This window comes from Tursiops truncatus, chromosome 13, assembly GCF_011762595.2.
Source record: "Tursiops truncatus isolate mTurTru1 chromosome 13, mTurTru1.mat.Y, whole genome shotgun sequence".
NCBI lineage: Eukaryota > Metazoa > Chordata > Mammalia > Artiodactyla > Delphinidae > Tursiops > Tursiops truncatus.
Genome location: NC_047046.1, coordinates 30273166 through 30299903, shown reverse-complemented (window position 1 = coordinate 30299903; position 26738 = coordinate 30273166). Strand labels below are relative to the sequence as shown.

General features: G+C 46.4%; 1 protein-coding gene across 1 annotated transcript; it reads left to right on the top strand.

Annotated features, from left to right (window-relative positions):
* Positions 1–3173: 3173 nt before the first annotated feature.
* Positions 3174–26495, top strand: RAB12 (RAB12, member RAS oncogene family). Its single transcript, XM_019920746.3, has 6 exons — positions 3174–3675; positions 15745–15805; positions 21676–21814; positions 23564–23653; positions 24269–24373; positions 25306–26495. The coding sequence occupies exons 1-6, from the start codon at positions 3189–3191 to the stop codon at positions 25417–25419; spliced, it is 996 nt and encodes a 331-aa protein (XP_019776305.2). The 5' UTR covers positions 3174–3188; the 3' UTR covers positions 25420–26495.
* Positions 26496–26738: the final 243 nt, after the last annotated feature.

Sequence of the window (26738 nt, the reverse complement as noted above, 5' to 3'; positions counted from 1 at the left end):
CATTATCAACCAACTTGGAATTGGTTCATCCTTATTTATTTATTTTGAAGGAGAAGACTTACATTTAAAACATTTGACCCAAAGATGGTTACTTTGAAAGAACCCACATAGGATTTTCTTTAAAAACGTGTGTGTAAATACATTTTCTTTTCGTAATGCAGAGTGCAAGATTTTGATGTAGACTGCCTTGTGTCAGCTACTTCCCAGATGTCTAGATTTCCCATCTTTTTGACAGGAAGGAACATGACACCCACCACAGATACACATTCTAAGGGTCACTTGCTTAAGTGTCATAACTTACAATGATACGTTATTAAATAATAAAATGGAAACAAATATTGTTTGGTTGAGCCATTTCACAAAGGTAAAAATATTCAGGTCAAATGAAAGATAATATTTTAAAACTTCACCTGAGGGCTTCCCCGGTGGCACAGTGGTTAAGAACCCGCCTGCCAATGCAGGGGACACGGGTTCAATCCCTGGTCCTGGAAGATCCCACATGCCGTGGAGCAACTAAGCCCATGCACCACAACTACAGAGCCTGCGCTCTAGAGCCCGTGAGCCACAACTGCTGAAGCCCGCGCACCTAGAGCCCGTGCTCTGCAACAAGAGAAGCCACCACAATGAGAAACCTGTGCGCTACAACGAAGAGTAGCCCCCGCTCACCACAACTAGAGAAAGCCCGTGCAGCAATGAAGACCCAATGCAGCCAAGAGAGGGAGTGCCTGGGCTTTCTTTTCACTTGCCCAGATGTGGGGCAGCAGGGGAAGAGGAAGGGGTGAGGCTTAAAAGATGTCAGTAGTCAAACATGAACAAATGGAGTCAGAGTCTCCGTTACAATGTCACTTCTTTCAAAGTCTGTTGGTGACTGGTCGCTGTGTGTGTTATTCAGTGCTGCCCCCTTCCCCTGACAGCAAAGTGTGTCATTGTGTTGCCTCCTTGTCTCCCAGTGCGAAACCCACATGACATTTTACAAAAATGGATAGTCAAAAGAGGAAATTGGTCACCAAAAAGGAAGGTGCATCAAAGAAATGAAAAGTGTTCATGCAGGAAGGGAAACAATCTACGGGAATGGAGTTAGAGAAGAAATGGCTGGGGGCGGGGGAGGAGTGGATTGGGAGTTTGGGGTTAGCAGAGGCAAACTATTACATACAGAATGGATAAACAACAAGGTCCTACTGTATAGCACAGGGAACTATATTCAATATCCTGGGATAAACCATAATGGAAAAGAATATGAAAAGGAATATATATGTAAAACTGAGCCACTTTGCTGTACAGCAGAAATTAACAACATTGTAAATCAACTATACTTCAATAAAATAGATTTTTTAAAAAATGGCTGACTGTGGGATGAGTGACCCTGCTGCCTTTCGAGAGGTCTTAGATGTGCTGACAGAGGAGCTCAGTGAAGACCTGCTTATCAACACAGCAGAGGAAAATGGTTGTGGTGAAAAGGATGAAGCGGCCCAGAGGAACGAATGCCAGCAAAAAACTTAACAGTCAATGAACTTTTGGAGATAATTCATAACATTGAACATGCAAAGAACAAAATGTTGGAAGCTGATCCAAACTTAGGAAGGAGTGTATCAATTCACCACAGCATGGAAGGGATGTCCACTCCTTATCCTAAGTCACGTGACAAGATGAGCACTGTTCGAGCTATTCTTGATAAGTTTTCTACAAAGACACAAAACAGTTTATGTCAGTTTATGTCCGCTGCAATGAAGACCCAACACAGCCAACTAAGCAGAGCAAGTAAGCCCGTGAGCCACAACTACTGAGCCCCCGTGCGTAGAGCCCGTGCTCCTCAACAAGAGAAGCCACCACAATGAGAAGCCTGCGCACCGCAACGAAGAATAGCCCCCGCTCGCTGCAACTAGAGAAAGCCCGCATGCAGCAATGAAGACCCAACACTGCCAAAAATAATAAGTAAATAAAATAAATTTATTAAAAAAAACACCGTGAGTTAATAACAGACTCTGCATAGGTTGTTAGTAGATGTTTTCCTGACGATGCTGATTGGCAAGAGGGGTCGCTCTCATTCCTATATAAGATGAGAGAAATCCACAGCTCAGAGAGGCTCCCTGATTGTGAGGGAGCTGTGCTTAAAATAATAGAGATCTGACCATATTTTAAACATGCTAACTAATGAAAAGACTCCTATTGTGATTGCTTTTGGAACGCTAAGAATTCTCTTATCAGTGTAAGCTTCCAACTTACTTTGTGGGCAACGCTAAAGTTTTACAAATCACGTTTATAGAGCAATAGCCACACGGGCTACGCATTACTAAATCCACTGCTAAATAAAGCTGAAATTTGGTGGGTTACCTGATCATTCTCGGCAAATGTGCCAGCTCCTATCATGTTTAGAACCCTGTGTTCTGAGGTGCTCAAGTTCACGCTGAGGAATTTGCTAAACAAATCCCTGGCAAGGAGTCAGAGCAGTGGTTTTCTGTATCCTTAAATCCTTTCAAATAGAAACGGCAAAACACACTGCCCGAGTCCACAATTCCTAAACTTTTGGAGTGTCAATCTTGGAGTTTCTTACTGTTTGAATCTGAACTCACTCGCTTCCCCAAAGGAGCAGCCTATTTATTTATTTTAAAAGTTAAACGGAATGAAAACTTCTGCACTTTGAATTAGGCAGCAATCAGGGCTAAAAATAACTGATTTCGCGAGTTTCCTACGGAAAATGTAAGACAGAGGTGATTAGTCTCCTTCCCAAGCTGGGTAGGTGGGGTCTGGGCCTGAGCGAGGGTGGGTCTGCACGGGACTCCCAGGGGGCGGGGGTCGAGACGGGGACCGGCCAGGGACTCTCAGCGCCCGGTGACAGTGCGAGTTTGTGGCAGTGACTTGGGGAATATCTCAGAGTTCAACAGGTTAGGGGGGAGACGGCTAACACACTGGCCTGGTGTTTGGGGGCTGCGCTCAATGACGGCAGGGACAGGAGGAGGGAAAAAGGAAAGGGGGGATGGGGATGGAGGAGAAGGGAAGGTGAAAGCCGCAGAAATAAAGGGCAGGGAAGAGAGGGCAGTGGAGGCAGGCAGAGCAGAGGGGGCGAGAACACGGGGGAGGCGCGCGGGCGGGCGGTCCTCCCGCCGGCAGGGGACGCGCTCCCGGCAGCCCCGCGCCCCGCCCCCCCTCCCCGCCAGCCGCGCCTGCGCCGTCGCTCCGCCTCGCCCGGGATGCTGCTGCCGCTGCTGCGGAGTAGCTGCTTCCCTTCCTCTTCCCCCGGCGGTGGCGGCGGCGGCGGCGGCGGAGCGGACACGGGCGCTGGGGGCCGGCCGGTGGCACAGCTGCAGCGCGGAGCCCGCGGACCGCCGGGGCCTCTTGAGCGCGCGCTCGCCCAGCCCGGGGCCGACCCGCGGCGCGCGGCGGAGGCCGAGGGAGCGCCGGGGCCCGGGGCGCGCGGCGGGCGGCGGGCCGCGCGGGGGCCGCATGCGTGCATGGATCCGGGCGCCGCGCTGCAGAGGCGGCCCGCGGGCGGCGGCGGCCTGGGCGCGGGCTCCCCGGCGCTGTCGGGCGGCCAGTCCCGGCGGAGGAAGCAGCCCCCCAGGCCGGCCGACTTCAAGCTGCAGGTCATCATCATCGGCTCCCGCGGCGTGGGCAAGACCAGCCTGATGGAGCGCTTTACCGACGACACCTTCTGCGAGGCCTGCAAGTCCACCGTGGGTAAGGCTGGCCGGCCAGGCCGTGCATGCGGGGTCGGCCCCGGGGAGCCCCTGCCTCCCCTGCCCCGCGCCGGGTGGAGACCCCCGTCCCCACGCAGAGTCGTCCTGCGCCCCCGCCCTGCGCCGTCACGAGGCCGGGTGATGCGCGGGGCCCGTCCAGCCCGGAGCTTCTCTCCCCGGAAACCCCCGGCCCACTCGTTACCAGGAAAAAGGTGGTGACAGGTGGGGGGCAGGTGGGCAGCATGGTGGACTCGAGCTGTGCCCTGGCTAGATGGCCAGAGTGCGTCATGTCTGGTGAATTTTGATGCCCTAACTTTGCCGTCCTAGGAGTAGGGGTATTTCCACTGTCAACCCGGCTTATTTTCTAATTTTGAACTCACTTTTATGTTGCGCTGAAATAATGACGTTTTAAATTCCCTGTGGAGGATCTCCGGGGAATATTCAAACTAACGCTACACTAAGTTTCTTTTAACTGTAAATGCGGGGCAGAAGGACTTCAGCTATGTTTGTCCGTGACCTCAAATAACCCCCCAGGGGCTCCGAAAGTGGGGAGGAGGCCTCCGGCACCGGCAGGTGCGTGAAGTATAGCGAAGTAATTACAGAACCAACCGGGTCAGGAAGTATCGTGTCCTCAGGATGTAAAATTGAAACTGCAGGGAAGTTTTCTGATGAAGTCACATGTACAGGCCTTGGCGTTGAGGTCTGTCAGGTCGCAGTCGGTAACAGCTGCTTCTATGGAAAACCCCTTAAAAGCTGTCAAAGGTAGGGGAACCCCGCAGATGAGATAGTTCTTCGAAAGGAAGATCAGTCACCTTCAGTAATAGGGAGGGATTCCCCTAGGGGAGGTCCAAGAAACAGTGAATAAATGGTATGTAAAATATGAAACTCAGAATTAAAAGTATCATTCCACACACTTGTACAAATATTTAGTATTGTAACCAGTGGTAGTTCCAAGGTGATACAATTTGGGGATGAACTGGCTTTAAGTTGTCGTGTAACAAAACACTAGTACATTTAAAATGTCTTATTGGAAGACTAACCTCCCAGTTTTTGTATTGTCATTTTGTTTTGTTTGTGAGAATGTGTTTCCCTTCATGCTTTTTTTTATAATAGATCATTTTGGACATATTTGTGCTCTCTGTACCCTGTGTGTTTTTAATATCTTGGCCTTGGAGTCGTGACATTAAAGTTCAGTAGCGTACCTTAGACCTGGTTCAGACATCCAATCTTGGATCATATAAAGTACAGGGAGTTATTAAACCATCCAGCGAGGGTTTATACTGTTATTTTAGTACCTGGCATAAGTGAAATAGAACTAAAAGCAATTCAGAATTATCCATCTTTTACGGCTCCACGCTTAAAAATATGTGAAAATGAAGAGTAACATAGCTGTACTAGGTGAAGAGAAACTAGCACAGGAATAATGGGTGGATAACAGGGCTTGGGTGGCTGGAGGGCGAGATGGGGGATGAGCACAGGTGTGCTTAGAACTGGGCAGAGGAGAGGTGAGGAGGGGTTTTTTAAGCCGGGGCCGCAGTGGAGCAACACCCGCACAGTCTGGGAAGGCATCATTAGGGGACATCGGGAATGAATGCCTCAGGACCTTGGCTGCCAGGCCATGGAGTGTGCACCTTCTCCTGTAGCAGCAGGAGCCATAAAGGCCTCTGGGTACAGCCCTGGCAGGGTTGCATCGGGTATTTGGGAATCGGGAAGAAACCGGGAGGCGAGGGGACCAGGCAGTCGGTTTCTCTGTCCTCTTAACAAACAAGCGTTAACGCACACGCCTCCCCACACCACTGCTGTTGTGGGGCTCCCTGTGAACTTGGACTTTGTCTTGCTCATGTTTGTTTCCTCCATAAGTAGCCTGTAGTGCTCAGCTTGATAAGTGTTTATTAGTTGTGGGAACTTCAGAGAAAGATGCTAACTTCTGGTCTGACCCAGAGTGTGAGAACACTTTAAGAAAGTTAACCCCCCTTCAATCTCTGCCTGTGAGCTGCTTTTCCCTTCCACTTATCAGATCACTTACTGAGCACCTACTGTGTGCTGGTGCTGTGCTACCCACGGGGACTTGAGTGAAGAGGACAAAGTCTCTGTCCAGATGTGGCTCAGAGCCGTGGGGCTCGGGATGCCCCAGGGTGATGAGGGGAATGTAGAGATGTGTACAGGCTGGGGAGCGTGGAGGAATTCCCCCCAGTTGGGGTGGGATGAGGGCTGAAGGGGGAGGCTTCCTCTGCACTGGAATGCTGTAGAGATGAAGTTCATTCCCCGCATTCCTTTAGAAAAGCGCATTTAAATGTGGCGCTGGGTGTGCTGTACACTTGGGGTTGCCTCACCTGAATGTCTCACGCAGGTGGCTTGTAGGGTCCTTCTGAGGCCAGTTGTTGAGTTTCGTGTCCACGGAGCACAGTCAGCTCTGCAGATCCTGCTCCGCGGGCCCCTTGCCCTCACCCTGTACGGCTGGCAGAGTCTGGAAAAGACCATGTGCCCCGCAGCCCGGCACAGGTGCTGACCCAGGAGGGTCGCTCCAGTAATGGCTCAGCCAACCTCAGGCTGGAAGCACGCATCTCCAGTGAGTCAGACCCACTGGACTTTCTGTAAAAGATCGTACCAGATATCCTGAGGAATTTGAGGTAATAAACCTATTTTGTAAAGTTACAAATGAACAAAATGATTTTTTTGTTGTTGTATTATTAATCAAATCAAAAGTTGATTTGGTTTACAAGACACACAGAATTCACCAGGGTATGAAACTGAAAAGACTGTTTTTAATAATTGACGTATTGGGACTTCCCTGGTGGCACAGTGGTTAAGAATCCGCCTGCCAAGGCAGGGGACATGGGTTCGAGCCCTGGTCTGGGAAGATCCCACATGCCGCAGAGCAGCTAAGCCGATGTGCCACAACTGCTGAGCCTGCGAGCCACAACTGCTGAGCCCACATGCCACAACTACTGAAGCCCACAGCACCCTAGAGCCCATGCTCTGCAACAAGAGAAGCCACCGCAATGAGAAGCCCGCGCACCACAACAAAGAGTAGCCCCCGCTCAGTGCAACTAGAGAAAGCCTGTGTGTGCACGGCAACGAAGACCCAACGCAGCCATAAATAAATAGAAAAATAGATAGATAAATAAATAAATGATTGGCCTAGTTAATGGAAATTGTCTAGGTGGAGTATTACTTTCAAATGGGATTTTGTGTTCATGGAATTGAGTTACTTGGTCTGATACGGCTGGCGTGGTTTGACGGGCTTTGAAAGCCTCAGGAACAGCTTTTTGAAGTTTGAAAAATGGAAAAAAAAACTAGTTGACTAGAAATTCACAAGTCTCTAAAAAAAAAAAACTCATAAAATTATGTATCTGTCAACCTTTGTTTTTTAAGGATTGGAAGCTAACTGTTAAGTTTGTTTGGATCGAAATATTTTTATCAGGCAGCACCCTGCCTCCACCCACCCAGCAGCATTAAATTTCTAGAAAAACATTCTAGAAAACCTGGGCTCTTGATATAAGCTTTGCCATAAACTAGTTTGTGACTTTGGGTAAGTAATGTATTGTCGTTGCATGTAAAAGTTTACGGCCTATTAGTGGTAGCTACATTTCTTGAGCATGTACTGTGTACCAGCAAGAGTATACTCTTTCTAAACCTCACGACAATCCTGAAAGTTTCCCCATTTTACAGATGAGGAAGCAGAGTCCCAGAGGGTAGACAATTCATCCACAGTGGCCCAGCAGTCAGCAAGTGGTCAGGGCCAGGGCTGCAAGTGAGTTCCTTTTGTCTGTCTGTTCCTTAGCTTACTTCGAGATTTAAATTCACTTTATTCTGAAATTTTGGATGGCTCAGAATCAGACACCATGAAACCCTTTCCTACCTGCCTAATTTGGTCCCCCTGAGAGCCCTGTGAAGGTAGTGATGTCATCGATCTATGGTATCATTGACATTGACTTTCTTTAACTATGCCCCTATCATTTGTCACTTTCCTCTGGATATTAAAATACTGCTCTGAAACTTGCATTTCTTACCTAAATATTCAATTATTCAAATATCTTAAGCCTTTTACGTATTTATTAAAATATATTTAAATAGAGGAAAAGGAGGAGTAAGACAGTTTGGACCAGAATTCTCATTTCCTGGGCAGTAAAGTTTCTTTCAAAGTGCCGGAGGCCAACATAGGATTGCCATTTCTTTTACTTTGCCATGTAAGGACATTTTTTAACAATCCACTACCACCGACTTTAAAAAAAAAAGACTTAACATGAGGTAGACCAAAAAAATTAGGAAAGACAGAATATCAGAATTTAAAAGTTCTTTTGAATTCAGTTTGAGAACCTCACTGCTCTGTCTTCATTTTTCTCATTTTGCATCCATGCATTAAACTTCACAGCCTGGCCCCTGAGAGTAAGTGGTCTTAGAGGGTTGATAGCACTTGCTGGAAGCGCTGTTCCCACTCAGTCACGTGCCGTGGTCTCTGTTCTCAGTGCGCACCTCTTCGGGTCCCATGTGCACTCGGGAAGCTTGTTCCCAGGGCGGGGAAACGTCGTGGTGCAGGTGACTGGTTCATCAGGGCCAGCAGTAGAGCTGGAAGCAGAATCGAGAGGTCCAAGGAACAGGTGGATGTAAATCCTGTGCAGGACAGGCTGTCTGTGGATTGGCCTTGAATGTTATGGGACGAGATGGATGAGATGCAGGCCATCAGGTTCTGGTCTGCTTTGCCTACAAGCAGTGGAGCTGCTGTCAAGGGAAATCGACTGCTTGTACTTTATTCTGGAAATTTAGGTCACAGATTTTTGTTCAGAAACCCAGAATGATCGTTTCATACTGGATTAAAATGATAAGCTGTGTGTTTTGTGCTGCTTTTCTGTGATTGTGTGCAGTCTTTTCAGCCATAGCTGAGCTGCCCGAGTGTTTCACTCAACGAGGGAGTTAGGGAGAGTCGTCCGAATTCCCACTCCGAAGCCCAGACTCCGAAGCTCTCAGTGTCAGCCCCTCCCCTGCCGGGATGATGTAACAAGATGACTCAGGGAGAAGGGAGTGGAAGAGGAACGGTCAGTTTCTATGCCAGCGTATGCTGTGCAGTGTGTAATTTGGCTTATTTAATGCACCCAGGGCACGCTGATAGGCTGTGCAGAGCGCATTTGTGGAAATAAAGTAGCTGTCTTTCAAAATAAGTGTGGAAAGTTGGCGATCCCGGTTGTTGAGGTTGAATAAAAATCTATTTAAAGACCTGGCTTATGTGCCTTCAGCCTTTCTTTCAGTGTCGTGCACTCACACTGCAGAAGAAAGTTCTGCTTATGCTCGATGATAGGGATCCAGATTCTTCAAGATTGCCTGTCCTGCAGCTGTGGGCTCTGCGGAACCATCGGCCGAGGGTCTGTGGACTAGCTTTAGGAGGCAGCCTGGGTTCCTTCGAGAGCTGATAGGGCCAAATTATTCTCCAGCCTTGTATGCCAGAAACGTCGTTCTTGTGAAGCATTTGCTTGAATTTGTAAGGAAGGCATAGTTTTGTGCACTAGTCAGCAGGTCTTTCATGAGAGGCTGCTCGTACTTCTGTAAGACTCCATTCCGCAGGCCATTTCATGGTGCAGGAAGCACACCTGCTCACCTGGCTTGTCCTTTTCAGAAGGGGAAGTGAGTCCTGAAGAGGGCCGTGAAAAAAAAAATGTTAGGGAGGATGTAAAAAGCTACACTTTAACAGAGGAGGAAGGGGATTCTTCTCCTTTTGTCCTTTAGTTGCACAGCTTTGATATTCAGAAAGGATTTGGAAAGCCAGAACTATAAGCCTAAAATAGTGCCCTTAATTGGGTGGGATTTTTTTTTTTTTTTAAACCCTTGAACTTTAAAACCAGAAAATACAACACAGGCTTAACAGAACATTGTATGCCGCAGGAAACCTTTTCCCCCCAAATCTGACAGCCTCCTCTGTTTGGTGTCTAGTGCTGACCTAAGGCCTTAGTTTACAAAACCAAAGCACAACTTGCAGACCCACCTCCGGCAAGCTGGTGATGGGGGTTGCCCGGGATCGCAAGTCTTCTCGTTGTTCCAGCGTAATGTAACGCAGAAGCTAGGCCTGCTACACAATCACGCACCCGCAACCAAACTTTCACTTTTGGTTTTTCATTTAAGACACTGCACTGTCTCCTTGGCCACTCCCGTCATTCTCGAAGCTCCCGGCAGGGGGTGGGGGTGAGAGGGAGGAAGAGTGTGGGCTTGGGGGGGGTGGGCAGACAGTCCTGGATTTAAGTCCCAGCTCTACTCACAAGCTGTCACTGTCTTTAGGCAGCACCTTAACTTCAGTTTCCTCCTTCATGAAAAGAAAAAATAGAACTCACACTCTGTTCCTCTCTGGTGCTACAGGAACGAAATAGCTTATGTACCTGGACCAGAAAAGGCAACTATAGATGTTCCCTTATCCTCCTAAATTATACTACAGATGCAAAAACTCTGCAACACTCCAAAATATAATTGTTATCCTTTAAGGCTGCGTACTGAAATACATACAGGTGAGCATGAAGTGTCAAAGTGTAAGCACAGGACCTGGGTAAAGTAGAAAGGCCCTTGAATTTCCCGGCATATTTTATGGGCCCGTCTGATCAGTGGTAAACTTAGTATTTAGCAAGTGAAGAAAATGTTACTGATCTGCCATTTGATCATCTGGGGGTTTTTCTTTTCCAGATCTTCCTCCCCCATCGACATTCTCTTCCTCTGGTGACCAGGAGGTTGAAATGACTCCCTGCTTTTCAGCCGGGGTCTGTGTGTAGCCAGAGGGTAGAGCCAGGCCTGCTCGTTTGGAAGCAGTCTGAGCCGGCCAGTCCCTCACTCTTGCTTTTTTATATATTTCCCTAGCAACGCAGAATTCCTTTTTTGATGTTAAAAACATGTTTACAGCTCCCTCCCAGTAGTTGCCTCCATTCTTGCCTTCAGGTGAGGCTGTGCAGAGATCTGGGAGGCGCCAGACTGCCTGGGTTCAAATCTGCGCTCTCACACTTACCCACCTGTTGACCTTGGGCAAGGTACCAGCTGCCCGAGCTTCAGTGTTTCATCTGTAGAATGGGGACAATGACAGTATCTACCTATAAAAGCATCAAGAAGATCCCTGCATTGAGTTACTATACGCAGTAAAGCCGGGAGACATTGTTCTTTGTCTGCAAGGGGAGCACATCCTTGCCCATGAAACTTTCATGACAACGAACACGCACCCCCTCTGGAGTGCGTGACCTCAGACTCCCCTCTCCTTGCCGGATGAAGTTCACGTGTGTCCATGTCTGTTCCAGCCAAGTGCACGGCCATCTCCTGCGTGTGTCCGGGTCAGGGATGGTGGGTGGTCTTTGCTGAGGTGCAGGCCATCCAGTATGGACTGAGAGGGGCAGGTCTTGTTAGACTCGGGGTGGACATTTAATATCCTCAGACCTGAGAGCATTTTTTAATGACATGCAGTCATTTAAACTATTTTAATAGTACCTGCTTCTGAGATGATCAAAGTATTTTACAGTTACAGTAACTTAGTTTCCATTTCGTTGAATTCTCATAACTCGGCTTAGGTAGGAAAAGCCCCCCATAATATTAAACGGTAAGGTTTCAGAGGTTCGGGGGCCTCCTGGGGTCAGTACTACAGGAAGGTGGTCTGCATTGCCTGCCCTTTAACGGGCGCTCTCCCTGAAAGGCGGTGGTCAGGCAGAAGGCTGGCCTCATGTTCAAGAGAGGGTTTCCTAATGTTAAATTTGCCTCTATCTGTGTGACCTTGACACATTTCCTAGTTTATTTTCTCACTGTCAACTCAGTGGAAATGCTGGGAATCCTCTCCATCAGTAGTCCAGGATTGGGCGACACCGTCAAGGATAGATGTCCTTGGAAGAAAAGCCAGTGTGTGCACCTAAGATAGTTATTATAAATTGGCAGTAACGTCGTAACCACTGCTTGAATTGAGACCTATTTCAGAGTCTGTGAAATCATCCATGTTAAGTAAACTAGAATCGTAGTCTGGTGCCAACTGCAGGTCCTCGTTGTTGGGGGCGGGTGTGCGAGTGGAGGAGGGACGCTCAGCTGTCATCGCAGGCATGGGCCACCGTGTTATTTTTGCTTTTATTTTGCTTCTTGCTGGAAGGGAATGTGAAGAAAGAAGCTTCTGTTTATTTTTGCTATTTTCATTTTTGTAACTTTTTATGCCCCAGCAAAACGTAACACGGCAGTTTTTTTTTTGTAAATGTTTTGCCTTCAAGGGAACTTAGAAATCTAATCAGCACCAAGTGCAACAATTCTTTATGCTCTTGCTGAGATTTATGAAAGATAAATACAAAGATGACAGCGCAAGGGTAAACGTTGTTCTTTAACAGCCCCTTAACAGCCCTTTAACAGTGACTCTGGGCCATTTGCAGATTTTGCACTTTTCCTTGTTTCCACGCATCTGACTTTTATGTTAACAACCTTTGGTTGTGGGCAGTGTTACAATTTTGAATCTAGGCTCTGCCCCTCAACTGGCAGAAGTGATCATGACTTTCAAGCAAATGACCTTGGCCTCGCTGAGTATAGTAGTGCCTGGCTCACTGGGCTCTGAAGGAGCCCATGTGCTGCATGTCAGGCACAGGGGGTCTGACAGATGCCCACTCTCATTGTTATTAAAGGAAATTAAGATCAAGCCGACTTGAATAGAATACATAGCTACACCCATTGACAGAGGGATTACCTGTGTCCTTTCTGATCAAAATATTTTTAGGAAGACTTCATACATTGGTTAAGCTTAAAGAAGGGTAGGCCCCTGTCACGTGGCAGGACATTCACTTAGTGGACCATTTCCTGTCTATGTGACTGAGTAAACTGATACCGTAATAATCCGCTGGGAGGGGTGCGTGTAGGGAGAGGATCTGGACGTATTAAGACTGACCATCCTCTCAGGTTTTACCATCAGTAACAGGAATTGTAGGAGAAATGAAATGCTCCATTTCCAGGGTGATGTGTGTGAGCTAGGCACCCTGAATTCCACCACTCTGTCCACCAGGCACACTCAGGACAGAACATCCGCCCTTCCTTCCTACGGTTTAAGTGTGTGTGTGTGTGTGTGTGTGTGTGTGTGTGTGTGTGTGTTTCATCATCAGTCCTCAATTTCCTCTTATTTCCAAGAAGAGTCAGCATTTCTCCTTACTCACCAGCGTTTGATGGAGAAGAGGGGCAGGTTTCCATTCACCAGGTTTACTGGGTCGCTGTGGTGGGCCAGGCAGTGTTCTAGGCTCCAGGGAGCCAAAGGTGAGTGTTCCTGTCACATGGGGGAGACCCACGGAACCACGGGGCAGGGCTGGAGGGGGCAGAACTGGTAACATGGATGAGGAACGCGGGTAAGGCATGGGGCTGTCGGGAGGCTCAGATGGGAAGCACCTAGGACCGAAAAGGTTCCTGGGCAGAAAGGGAGGGTCTCCAAGAGAGAAGAGCAGAGGAAGGCACTTTGCCAAGTGCCTGGGCTGTTGATTTCGGTCTGGATGACTCAACTCTTTAGGGGCAGGACTGTCTCCACCACCTGGTGGAGTGGTAGGCTGGCTGCTTCCCATTGCTTAAGACGCTATAGGAGGGGACTTTCCTGGCGGTCCAGTGGTTAAGACTCCTCACTTCCAACACAGGGGGCAGGGGCTCGATCCCTGGTCGGAACGGACATGCCACGCGGTGCAGCCAAAAAAAAAAAAATTGACACTATAGGAAACTTCGTTTTCAGCAGAAGTTGCCGCTTTTTTTTTTGTCCCTTATTTGTTTATAAACATTGGTCCTGGGCGGCCCTGCTCAGTCAGGAGTCTCTGTGCTGACTTTTCTCAAAACGAATCCCCTATTTGAGGCTATTGGTGACTTGTTACCTTTTGTTAAGGATCATATATAATTTCTATGACATGTAAATGTTAAAAATAGCGCCAAGATATTTTTGACTTGATGTAAAAAGGCTTTTAAAAGATGTGTAGTTGTATACTTCAAGGATTTGTTTCTAAGCTATAAATGGAGTAAGTTTCCAACCATTACCAGCTACTTAGTGGCTGTTGGATATGGTAAAGGAAATTTCATTTAAGAGAAGGGACTATTTTAATGATCTGTTTTCTTCTGTGGAATTTTAGATTTAGCCACTGGGTATTTTTCTGTTGTTGTTAGTGATGTCATTAACCTACTCACTAAAACTAGGTAGTTTCGGCTAAACAGATTCTTAATCCTATTCGCTGTTCGCTCATCTTTGCTATGTTCTCCTATTGAAATTAGTAGTGTATTTATAATCACACAGTGATAACATTACCACTTATTCCTGATTTTGACTATTAATGCCCTTTCCTTTTATTTTTACTCATTAAACTTTGTGGTTACAAAATAGCCACAGTGCAGGACTGCTGAAGTGGGAAAGTTGTTCAAGTCGGTTGACAAAAAGGCCTGACATGTTCAGGCTCAGAACGGTTCTTAGCAGAGAAAACGGCCTAATCAAAACAAAAATTGTTTGTGCTGGCTGTTTCGAGGGATTCTTGTAGTTGACGTGAAGCAGAGCTCACGAAGTATCATCGGCCAGTTCTTTTCAATAAAATGTAGCTGGCACTGCAACAAGTCTCAACAAGTTGCAGCTCCCTTAAGTAAAATTTAAAAAAAAAAAAAAAAGGAACTAGAAACAAAAGCAAAACAGAATAGTAGTCATGGCAGAATATGAATTTGATTTGTAAATTGCTATCACAGAGTAACACGGTGAGGCCCTAATTTTATGCTAATATCAGGAAGAGAGGGTTTTGTCTGAGCTGTGCCTTTTTAAAATCAGAACGTAGCATGTAGGTCCAGGCTGGTTTCCAGGCCTGTAGAATATCACGTTAGGCTCTGCTCTTACCTTGTGGTTGAGTCATGAAGGATTCTGCTTGGTCTCTATTTGAGGATGTTCGTCGTGTACAGACATGCTTCCTGTTTCAAGGCTGTCTGCGAGTCAGTTGACTCGGGAAAGCAAAGCTTTTCCAGAACTGCAAGTGAAATTGGCTTAACCACCGTTTGCTGTGACCTTTGAAATCAGGGCAGGTGCAAGAGATTAAGAACCAAGATGCTGTAGCCTATTCTCCAGCTGTGACATTTTATATTCCTGCCACTTTTCTTTGCTGTACAGACCCTGGTCCCACCCAGGGTTGTAAACATGTGTTTTGTTTGCACTGGTGTCTGCAGTGTGTTACTAATTATAAAAGTCAGCCGCATGCCTTGGGCTTCACCTCAAGAACATCATCTGACTTTGAAGAGCTGCATCACTGCCCCACCCCCCAGCCCCGCCCCGGTAGAGACCCGGCAGCATCGGGACCCTGGATCCATGAAGCAGTCACGATATAGTTCCCGTAGAGATTATGTTTCCAGTTCCCAAATTTAGCTGGCATCCCTTTGGTTTATTTTTTCTTAGCTGTGAAAATTGTGTAAAAAATATTGTTTTGAAATCTTGAAGTTTTCTATAAGTGAGAAGTATATAAGGTAACATCCACAGATGAAAATTTGGTTTAAAAAATTATCTGAAGCTTTAAGGGCTGAATTGGAAATGGTTGATGATTCATGCTGGTTTACTTGTTACCGTTAAAGTAAATAAAAAATGAAATTAAGTTGTATGAGTAAATTTTTAAAAAATAATTCCTCTTCCACACTATTGACAATATAATAATGTCACTTTTGTGAATGCTAAAAAATTTAATACAATAATTTCTAAATTCAGACTAAGGCTGTTTGAAATCAAGACTGAGTTTCCAGTGTAACATGTAAGAATTTTCCCCGAGATAGCATGCTTATAAAACCATTCATTTTTCATGTAATGATTAGTTGTAATCAATGGTTTTTATGCTACATCTCTAGTAGTCATAAACTCTATTATGAATAGCAAATGCTGCATCTCAAGTTCAGGGTAAAACCGAACATACCTTGGCTCTTCAGTTGTGCCGGGAAGCACAGAGTGATGGTCGTTACGCATACTGGCAAACTTCTGCTTTCTCCTTTTAGGATTTAGTGTGATCAGTTTTTTTGGTTTTTCTGATAATGGCATAAAAATGTACAAGTAGTATTATTTTTCTGACGAATTGCATTGTTTTTGCTTCATCTTCGTCTGTTTTATTTACAGGTGTTGACTTTAAAATCAAAACCGTAGAGCTAAGAGGAAAGAAAATTAGGTTACAAATCTGGTAAGTGGGCATCTACACCCAGTCCTGCCACGTGTGTTTACCAGTCCACATGCTTGTCTAATACAATTAACCGTTCAAGCTGGTCTGTCGCTCCTATGTCTCCGCTCCTTTGCTCACATTCAAGAGGAATGAACGGACCTTCCTTCAGGGGAGAGTTCACTTGTCAAGGGAGAGTTCAGGAAAGAGTCCACTTGTCTCAGATCCCATTTGCACATAGGAGTTGTGGGGAGAAGAATGTGACTTTTATGGCAACTAGTTTGGAGCCTTTAGTCTCTAGTTTCACATCATTTGACAAAACCGTCATCACTAAAACGATGGCTCCGCTGCTCGTCTGCATGTTTTTCACATTGCTTTGCGAGCATTCAGAGAAAGGCCAGTGTGTTCCTCCCCGGAGTTGCGCTGTCTCCTGGCAAGTCCCCCACAGGCTGTGTCCCTGGTGGCACCGCGTGGGGGCCACCGTGGGACACGCATGCCCTTCCAGCTCCATTGCCGGAGCCATGTGCCCTGAGGCCCTCCGTGCCCCATGGAGGGGAGCCCACAGAGACTGGGCTCCCTGCACGTCAGGAGCGTGTGAGAGACTAAACCAGCCATGTGCGGACCGCTCAGCACTCGGCACCGCGGGGACCCCCGGAGCCCCTCTGGAGGAGGGCCCGGGGGCGGCGGCAGTGGGGGCGGCCCTGCCGGGGGTGTCCCAAGTCGCCCTTGCTGTTAACACGGTCGCGCGGCAGCATCTCAGCCACTAACTCCTCCCGCAGGTAGACCTCAGCTCTGAGTGTTTGTCCGCCGTGTGTGTGTTGCTTTCATCCGCGTTCATTGCTGCCACGTCGGTAGCTCCATCGTCACCTAACGCTTGCGTGTTAGTGCCATGCCTCATCCTCACCCGTGTCCCTGTCTGGGGCGCCACTGCCCCCGAACCAGCGGAGGAGCTCGCCGGCCGTCAGGTAATGTCTGCATTGGTGACTGCTGACTGTTTAACCCACTTGAAGGATTGGGGTGGGGAAGTGTTGCTTTTCTGTTTTGTGTTTTTGTTTTTCGTATTTTTGTTTGGGGCTTGACTATGAGACGTTTATGGTCTTGCCTAAATACTTGGTAATAGAAAATGGGTATTTCTTACTCTGTTAGCCCATGACTGAAGAAGGCATCAGGCTGTGTGTGTGCATTGCTACCCAGGTTTTGAATTCTGGAAATAGCAGCCGAGTACCTTTCACGCGAGCCGCTGTTTCTAACCGTACACTCTTTAAGGTAAAGACAGTCTTTAGGGACTTCCCTGGCGGTCCAGTGGTTAAGACTCTGCGCTTCTACTGCAGGGGGCACAGGTTCAATCCCTGGTCAGGGAGCTAGGACCCCACAGGCCACGTGGCGTGGCCAAATTAAAAAAAAAAAGACGGTCTTCAAAAGGATTCTCGGAGGCTTCCCTGGTGGCGCAGTGGTTGAGAATCTGCCTGCCAACGCAGGGGACACGGGTTCGATCCCTGGTCCAGAAGGATCCCACACGGCGCAGAGCAACTAAGCCCGTGCGCCACAACTACGGAGCCTGCGCTCTAGAGCCAGTGAGCCACAACTGCTGAGCCCACGCGCCATAACTACTGAAGCCCACGTGCCTAGAGCCGGTGCTCCGCAGCAAGAGAAGCCCACGCACCGCAACCAAGAGCAGCCCCTGCTCGCCGCAACTAGAGAAAGCCTGCGCGCAGCAACGAAGACCCAACACAGCCAAAAATAAATAAAAATAAAAATAAAAAAATTTATTTTTTTAAAAAAAAGGATTCTAGGGGTGTGTCCACCTCTGTACCTGGCACCTGTGAAGGTTGCCTCACAAAGGAGACACAGGTGTTGTGAGAACGTTTGTGACGCACAGTGGGTGACAGCAGTGTCCCAATGATGACACTGTCACCTGTCCAAAGAGGCACATCCTAGGTGATGTGTTAATACTTGGGTTCCGTCTCAGGCAGGAGTAATCTGATTTACAGAGGTATTTACGTCCAGGTGTCCTGTGCCCTGGAACTCTGCTCACTACAGGCCTTCTGTGCCGGTGACATTGGATCCTTCTGGAATCCAGCTGCCTTCCTTTGAATCTGAGCTAAGAGGGCCCAACCTTGTGAATCCCGCTCTGGGGGGTAGAGTGTGAGCGTGCAGCTATGGGAGATGCACGCACGCCCCGACACCACGGCTCTCTGGGATGTGAAAGCTGCCTCCACGTCACTCCTCTGCTGCTCCTCACCCTTCGCACTTCATTCCGGAATTTTTAAAACTGCACAATGTTGGTGGAGAATATAACTGAGGGAGGGGCCGTCAGATTCATTGGAATTTTTTTTTTTTTTTTGCGGTACGCGGGCCTCTCACTGTTGCGGCCTCTCCCGTTGCGGAGCACAGGCTCCAGATGCGCAGGCTCAGGGGCCATGGCTCATGGGCCCAGCCGCTCCGCGGCATGTGGGATCTTCCCGGACCGGGACACGAACCCGTGTCCCCTGCATCGGCAGGCGGACTCTCAACCGCTGCGCCACCAGGGAAGCCTGTCATTGAATTTTTTGAGAGGTTGATTGCCAGTTTTCTACAGGGAGTGTCCCAGGGATTCAGTGAGGAAGTAGAGTTTGTCTTTTCCAGAGGGGTTTTCACCAGTGAATAATGTACCTACTGACGCCAGCTACCTACTAGTCCCTTAATACTTGAAATAGGATTCTTATCTGAAATAGGATTTTTATATTCTGGAGTATATTATTTAAGGAAGGAAAAACCTTCTTTCCATCACTGTGACCCCGTAGGTAGGAAGGAAGCACTGGAGTCGTGGCCCAGCCGGTAAAGGGACGTGGGGCTTCTTTCCTCCCTGGGAGCCATCCTCAAGCTGTGGCTGTTGTGACCTGCTGTGTCCCGGGTGTGCTGTCATCACTTTACTCTGTCCCGGTCGAGGGCGTAGGGGGAGCCGATGTGTTGGAAAGAGCTCTTCAGAGACCCTGTGCTCTGACCTAGACTCAATCCATGGAAGCTTCACTGCTGGCCGGTTTTCACAAGGAGGTTGTGTTAGTAGACATGCATTTTTTCTTGATGATTTCTGGATATAGCCAATCTAAGAAAGTATTATTTACTACAGATTCCTAAAGGTTTAAGGTAGCAAAAGCTGCAGATGTCATTGTCGTGTTTTTAGGTCACACTTTATGTCATTGCCACATTTTTTAAGTCCCTTGATTATCTGTGGTTAAGAAAAGGACCATTTTCCCATCTCTGCTTGAAGCGTTTCCAAGTGTATGTATATAGAACTTGGTGTAAGTATAGCTAAAATAAGATGTCGACCAGAATGTAGTTTCATGAATTTGTATCCACATGCTGTCTGGAAATTATTCACAGAGACTTAGGTCTGTTGTGTTGAGATGGACTTGAAGCTGAGAACTTAGCCTCCCACCTTTAGGCAAACACAGAATTAAGATGCTTCCTATGAAGGCCTCTTGTTCTGTCCAGTGCTCACTGGCAGGGAATTTGGTCTTCACCAGCGTTCTTACGTTGACATCAAGTTTGTTTCCTTTCATTCTCTGCTTGAAGAGGTAGAACGCTTCATACACTGACTTTGGTTCCTACAAATTAAGAATTGTGTCATTTAAACTGATAATATTAAATTTTTAAAATGACAGTCTTTGAATTCTCAAAGCATGGTTGCATTACCCAACTGTGGAAACAGGATAGCAGGAAGTTTTCAATTTGCACCAAAAGCAGAGAGAGAAATAATAATGAGATCACAGGCCACCGGTAATAAATGATGATTTGGCTGACAGTAATAAGCTGTAAATCTGTAAGAATCAGCTCTCAGTCATTACAGTGAAAATTCAGGTTCATTGAGATAAAGATGGGAAATACTAGGATTCTTCATCTTCATAGGTAGATAAACCAGGATCCGGGCATTGGTATCGTGTTATCATCTAGCTGTGTGAAAAGTGGAGAGTACTGTGGAATTTTTGTGGTACTGGCTCAGCGTAGGTATTTAATATACACTTAACTTTTGCAACCCAGACATTTTGGAAATGTGGAATAGTCTCTCAAGGGAAGACGCTTTTCTGCCGCAAGCAGTGTGAATGAGGCACAAAGAGACGGAGTCAAAGGAATGGCCTTAATGTCTCCTCTCTGGGGTCTTGTGAGCTGGCCTTATTTGGACTTATTTGTGTTACAGGTCGCCTCAGAGTTTGCCTCTCGAGGTCTCCGCCCTCTTTCTGTGTGTCTGACTTAAAGCGGAGAGAGTCAGCTAACTTCACAATGTTTCTAAGATCCCTAAGTGTGCTACTCATGTAGCGGGTTTTTTGAAACTGTATCAAAAATGCCCGTTACAGGCTTCCCTGGTGGCGCAGTGGTTGAGAGTCCGCCTGCCGATGCAGGGGACACGGGTTCGTGCCCCGGTCCGGGAAGATCCCACATGCCGCGGAGCGGTTGGGCCCGTGAGCCGTGGCCGCTGAGCCTGTGCGTCCGGTGCCTGTGCTCCGCAGCGGGAGAGGCCACAACAGTGAGAGGCCCGCGTACCGCAAAAAAAAAAAAAAAAGGTCCACATCCAAAAAAAAATCTTAAAAAAATAAAATAAAGTTTGTTTGCCTTGAAGTGACATCCACTTTCTGCATTTTACCCATGTAACCTTTTGTTCAACACCTGTGGATCGAGGGCCCGCAGTGGGCCGGGCACCCACTGGACCCTGGTGGACAAAACAGACCGGCCTCAGGTCCTGGGCCTTCCAGCCAAGGGCACAGGGCAGTCTTACAGCCTCTGGAGCAAAGCAAGTAGCCTTGTTTTACCAGAAAATGAATTTGCCAGCGAGCTTCGTCGTTTGTTTGGGCATAATGACATATCCCTAAGCAGAGCTAATTTGGTGGCAAGTCTAGTCTGATCAAAGCTGTAAGTTACAGCACCTTTGCCGTATGTGTTTTAGGGACACGGCCCCACAAGTTTCACCCCATCCAATGCGTTGGGAAGAGGTGTCACATCATCTCCCCATTTCAGAAGCTCACATGCTGTCCTGTGAGAGGCTGTGGATGCCTTGCAGGGGAGAACCCCGTTTTCTGTGTACCCCACCGCCCCTTCGCTTCCTCTGCCACGAGCCACCCATGTCACATGGCCCTGGGAGTATGCTGTGAGTTAGGGTTCTTCAGGAAAAACTAAATTATAGGTGGTCTTTAAAGACAGTCTGTAGATTGTCTTTAATTATAGATTGTCTACAGCGGTAGATTGTAACTAAAGATTGTTTTCCTGATCAGAAGGCCTGCTCTGTTGAGCCTCGGTTGTAAATTTGTGATGATTCTCAAGCAGTTTCTTGGCTTCTTAGGTTTAGAAAATGGGTTTCAGCCAGCTTCTGTGCACTATTAGTGTGCGTGTATCTTCATGTGGAAACGGACAACTTTTCCTGGAGGGAAATAAAGCTTTAGATTTCAGGGCAGCAGTCAGAGAGTGATGAGCTTGGTTGTTTGCAAAGCCATTTGGTACCTCTTCTCCCTTTGCCTTTGACCACTACTCTGGAGGGATTAAGAAGATAACAAGACCAATTCTGTAGCGTTTTTCATTAGTGGGGACTCCATCAGCAAAATCAGATATTCACCGTCGAGTTCAGTTAAAAGAGTTCTAGGCTTAAATGTTTTCCGTTATCATCCATGCATTTTGTCACTGTTGATAACCACCTAGTTTATGGTGTGTTATACTTTCCACCATTTTACACGGCATTTGCTTCTCTTCAAAATCTTGGTTTGAAAGAAATTGGGGCTTCCTTATGATTTTGTTTGGATGTACTTAGCTCAGAAAAGCTACCCCCACTAAGAGTGAATATGCACAGATGTGTGAGGAGTTGCTCACAATTGGGCTGAGGCTCTCCCTGTTGTTGTTCAGAACTAATTTTTGCTGCTGTTTCTTAGGGACACAGCAGGTCAGGAGAGATTCAACAGCATTACCTCAGCTTATTACAGAAGTGCCAAGGGGATCATATTAGTATATGATATCACAAAGAAGGAGACATTCGATGATTTGCCAAAATGGATGAAGATGATTGATAAGGTAGGTGTTGCGTTTCTCTCTCAGGTGTGAACTCTTTGCTTGTAGGTGTTAATCATTACAAAAGGAAGAAGGGAAACATTTATGGAGCATGTTTTTCCATCCTGAATGTCATTTAATCCAGATGACAGCGTTCAGAGTAGGTATATAGCCCTGCATCATAGATGAGGCAGAGAAGAACTAACATGTCCCCAGGATCCCGTTATAAATAATAGAGCCAGGATTTTTATTCTGGTACCTGGGCTGTGTGACTTCAAAGCCCAGACACGCTCATTGCACACTGTCCAGCTGCATCCCTGGAATCAGATTCAGGACTCCTTTTTTCTGCAGAAAGTTCACTTGGACGCGCACTTTGTGAGTGTCCACAGAGTGACAGCCTCCCAGGGACAGCCGTCTCCACTGTGCCCGTGGGAGACTCCAAGGGCCTTGGTCACCACGGGACCTCTGCCCTCAAATGAGAGATGGCCTTCACCTCCTCACTTTGAACTAAAGAAGAGTTTATCCTTTGGACCACACTTGACTATATGGAGACAACCCAAGTCTATATGAATCATGTAATCTGTGGGTTCCCCTCTGAGAAACGGGGACCCAAAATACACATGTAGACGACACAGCCGCTGAGGGTGAGATGTGGTGGTCAACAGTGGCCACATTTTGAGAGTTTTTTTCCCCCTTATTCAGTAATTTGATGTTTAGCTCCTTTGTATAACAAGCACACTTAGTATATTATAAATTGGATTTTGTTTACAAATTGTATTAAACCCATCTGTTAGATGATGTTGGAGAATGTTCCTTTGTGTAACAAGCACACTTAGTATATTATAAATTGGATTTTGTTTACAAATTGTATTAAACCCATCTGTTAGATGATGTTGGAGAATGTTCCTTTGCAGGTCTTGCTAAGCACATTTTCAACGCGTGCCTCTTTAAAGTGTGTTAGGGACCAGGGTTGCCAGGGTTACGGAGATGTCGGGACCCAGGGCGGGTCTGGGCTCTGGGATGGCGAGTCTCGGGATGTGATGTCCTCCCCTGCTGAAGCCCCGGAGTGTGCTCCTAAGGACCTCAGACAGGGGCGCCCTCGCTGCCAGCTGCCAGCACGAAACCGAGGGATGGAGCTAAAACCGAAGGCAGTGGCCTCCATGTTAGGGGCTGCTGTTCTTTTAAAACTTAGAAATGGAGCTTAACTTTTCCTCATTCTAAAATTAATGGTACCTTGCCATTATAGAAAATTTAGAAAACCAAGAAAAGCACAAACGTAAATTTTAAAAATCTTTAGTTCTGTCATCCAGAAAAACTAGATTGGGTCCCTGCTCCATTTCGTTTTACACCTGCTTGTTTAACTAACTATTGTCACAGGGGCCTTCCTGTGTCAGCTTAATGTTCTTCCGAAGCTTTTGTTTTGTTTTGTTTTGTTTATGGCTTCATTCTTTTGTGTACTTTATTTCATTCTTCACCTGCTTTGTGGGATTTTTAGGTTTTTTTCAACTAAGTGTAAAACTTTGCCTATATTTTGAGTCACTTCCCTAGGATAGATTCTTAGGAATCATGGGTCAAGGGTTGAGAACATTGTGCTTCGTCAGGCCTGTGACCACAGTGCTGTGAGCCCGGCAGGAACCCTGCCCGGGACAGAGTAGATGCTCAGAGATCGTGAAGCAGGTGGTCGGAAGGGTGAGACGTGTTGCCTTGGTTGATGTTTCCCGTCGTGTGTGATGTGCCTGTCTTTGAAATGCAGCTTCTTTTACAATCCCACAGTACGCTTCAGAAGACGCAGAGCTTCTTTTAGTTGGAAATAAGTTGGACTGTGAAACTGACAGAGAAATCAGCAGACAGCAAGGTGAAAAGGTGAGGAAAGGGGGGCAGAGAGGGGGTGTCAGCACCCACGCTCTGTACAGTGAGCACTCTGTGTGCTTTCCCTTTTAATAAATGACTTTATAATTATTTCATAATTTTTAAAAAGTAATCACTCAGTTGCATCCTTCTTATTCATTTGCTCTTGTTAACTTCCTGCTCCTTTAAATTCATTTTGAAATGGAGGGGAGAAACACGCATTAGTGTATCCTGCATTATTTAGTATCTCACCTGACATCTTATACAGAGAAATATTCTTTTAAACCATATAATCGCTTTCGTCGTGGTTTTTCTCTCACTCTGACCTTCCGTGGAGAAACTGTGATACTCACGTTTTAAATGTCAGATACACTACAGTTTAGAAACTTGGGCATGTAGTTTGACTTGGCGTCACCTTACAGGTTTTGTTTTGTTGTTTTCTTATCATGTAGGAAATTGGCTACACTTGTGAACTTTACATTTGAGGGTAAACAGGACTTTCCAGGCCTTTCGTCCCAGCCCTTCCCTGAAAGCCGAAGCCCCAGAGCTGTCCGTCCCCTGTCACAGGCCCCATGCGTGTACATTAGATTGTGTTGCATCCCCGCAGAGAAAAATAATTTGTTTCCTTAGTTTGCACAGCAGATAACTGGGATGCGGTTCTGTGAAGCAAGTGCCAAGGATAACTTCAACGTGGACGAAATATTCCTGAAGCTTGTGGATGACATCCTGAAAAAGGTAAAAAGAGAGAATCGTACATCGTGAAAGCGTTTCATCTGAAACCTGTTCATTGTTTCCTTTGCTATTTTTGGTTGGGAAACTTTTACGTAGAAAGGGAAGCACAGGGGTCATCGTCAGGCTGAAGACCAAGGGGGCGAGGACCCGGCCCAAGGAGCCAGCTCGCTGCCGTGGCAGCCTCTCCCCACGTCCCTAGTGCCACGTTCCCGTCCTCGCTCAGCCTCACACGTGGTCTGGGGAGCGGGTGTGACCGCGGGCTGTGTTATTTGACTTTTGCTCCTCTCTCGGAGTTTTCCGACAAAGGACTGAGTTAGATACAGACAGTGGAGGTCTTGCCCCACCTTGGGGCCCTGCTGTCCGGCGGGACCTGAGGCCGTCCCGGGGCCTTTTGTGGCGCCAGGTGGCAGGAAGATGGCTTCACTGGACAGCAGCACTTTGTTCAGGCATCTTTGGACTTGCATCCAAAGATTTCTTAGTGAGATCTTTAAGTGTATTTGTATTACTGTTACACATAATCGACTCTGTTCAAACGTAATTCAGAAGCTTCTAATACAATGGCTGTCTGTACAATTACCAGGAGAAGGTGCTTCTTTCTTTAGTAATGGTATAACCCCGGAGAACACAGAACTGTTTTTTCCTTTTTTGGTACGTTAAGTTTCCATTATACTGGACTGTGAAAATAAATGTTTATGGGGTCCGTCGGCTCTCTTCTGCCGTAGGGTGTGAAATGGGCTGCGCGGCATTTGTGTGATGGTTGAAGCTCCCTGAACCTGGTTCTTAGGTTTTGGCTTAATGTTTTCATGCCTAATTAAATTCTGATGATTGAAGAGTTTTCTATACAAAATACTTTGGTCTTCTATAATGGTATGATTTGTAGTCTTTACATATACATTGTTGGGTTAAAAGGTACTTGTCTTTTTCTTTATCCTCAGATGCCTCTGGACATGCTGAGGAACGAGCTGTCCAATAGCATCCTCTCCTTACAACCAGAGCCTGAGATCCCACCAGAACTGCCTCCACCCAGACCACACGTCCGATGCTGTTGATTCACTACTTTGGAGACAAAGTGGGAGCAATTCCTGGAGAGGGGAAAGTTTCCATTCTGCACTACAATCATTTTGACCATTTCCTTTCGCACTTTGTAATCCAAGTCAGAGCTATACACTAACTTGTAAATACGCAGATATGCAATCCTGGGTAAGTTTTGGTTATAAATGACATATTTCCCTCCAAATTGTTATATTTCATGCATTATCCCGGTGCCTAGTGTATGTACACTGGGAAACGTAGTACTTCTAATACGAAGAACAGGAGAAATGAGAGCTATAATGTTTCTTGAAATAAATAATTGTCCTTGTTAATTATATTATGAGGACAGAGATATTCTGATAAGAAGAAAGAACGTGGTGCTTTGCTTACTGTTTTAAAGAAAATTTGCAAAACTAAAGACTTTTGGGGGAGGGGGGAAAGCGATCTTGAATGCTTTTTCTTTATTTACATTTCTCCCAGCCGTAGCATCTTTGAAGTGTTGGAGTGTTTCCCACAAAGCAAGCCCATTCGTAGCCGTCTTGAAGGTTATTTATTCACATTACGTATTACTGATAGAATATGACTAGTTAGAAGGTAGGACTTGAATTGGCCGCGAGGCCCGAATCTCTCTGGTTTCCTGATGGACATACCCTGTGCTTTTAAGAACTACAAAGATTCAATAAAGAAATGTTTTTGAAACTATAGAAGATTTAAAAAGAACACTGCTGTCCTAAACAAATCTTGTTTAAAGGAGTTTTAAAGAGATACATTTTACTATATCAAAGAACGTACATGTATTTGCCTAAACATTCTATATTCCTTTGTAATGATAAAACTTCTCCCCTTGATGGTGAAGCTTATTCCTATTAAGCCTAGACTGTGTTCTTTTTTTTTCCCCCCCTGGTCTGATAATGAATTTGTGAACTCTGTCTTTGGTATATCTTTTCTTAAACTGCACTGTTTGTTTAGTCAAGGTAAATAAGTCATTATGTATTTGAATAACTTGGTGTGTCTTGAGTGTTGTGATATGAGAAGCATTGTGGTCTTTCTACACTAATGAAATGCAAATAAAATTTTGTATTTATGAATGACAGTTGAGTTGCCACACTTATTTGTGCAGTTACAAATTACGTGTTTGACAATATTCTTCCAAAACTCCACATCTTAATCTTTTGAGTGTCTTCGATAAGAAAAATGCAGCCTCCTCCTCCATGGAAAACATTTTGATAGTTTCTCAAGAGTTTTAAGCATAGAACTACAATACCACCCAGCAATTCCACTCCTGGGTCTACATCCCAAAACATCAAAAGCTGGGGCACAAACAGATGCTATACAC

Excerpts from the sequence above, each read along its gene's own strand:
- RAB12 (XM_019920746.3), top strand. The coding sequence starts at position 3,189 with ATGCTGCTGCCGCTGCTGCGGAGTAGCTGCTTCCCTTCCTCTTCCCCC. Across the intron at positions 3,676-15,744 it reads GGCCTGCAAGTCCACCGTGG|GTGTTGACTTTAAAATCAAA; the intron begins GTAAGGCTGGCC and ends TTTTATTTACAG. Across the intron at positions 23,654-24,268 it reads GCAGACAGCAAGGTGAAAAG|TTTGCACAGCAGATAACTGG; the intron begins GTGAGGAAAGGG and ends TTGTTTCCTTAG.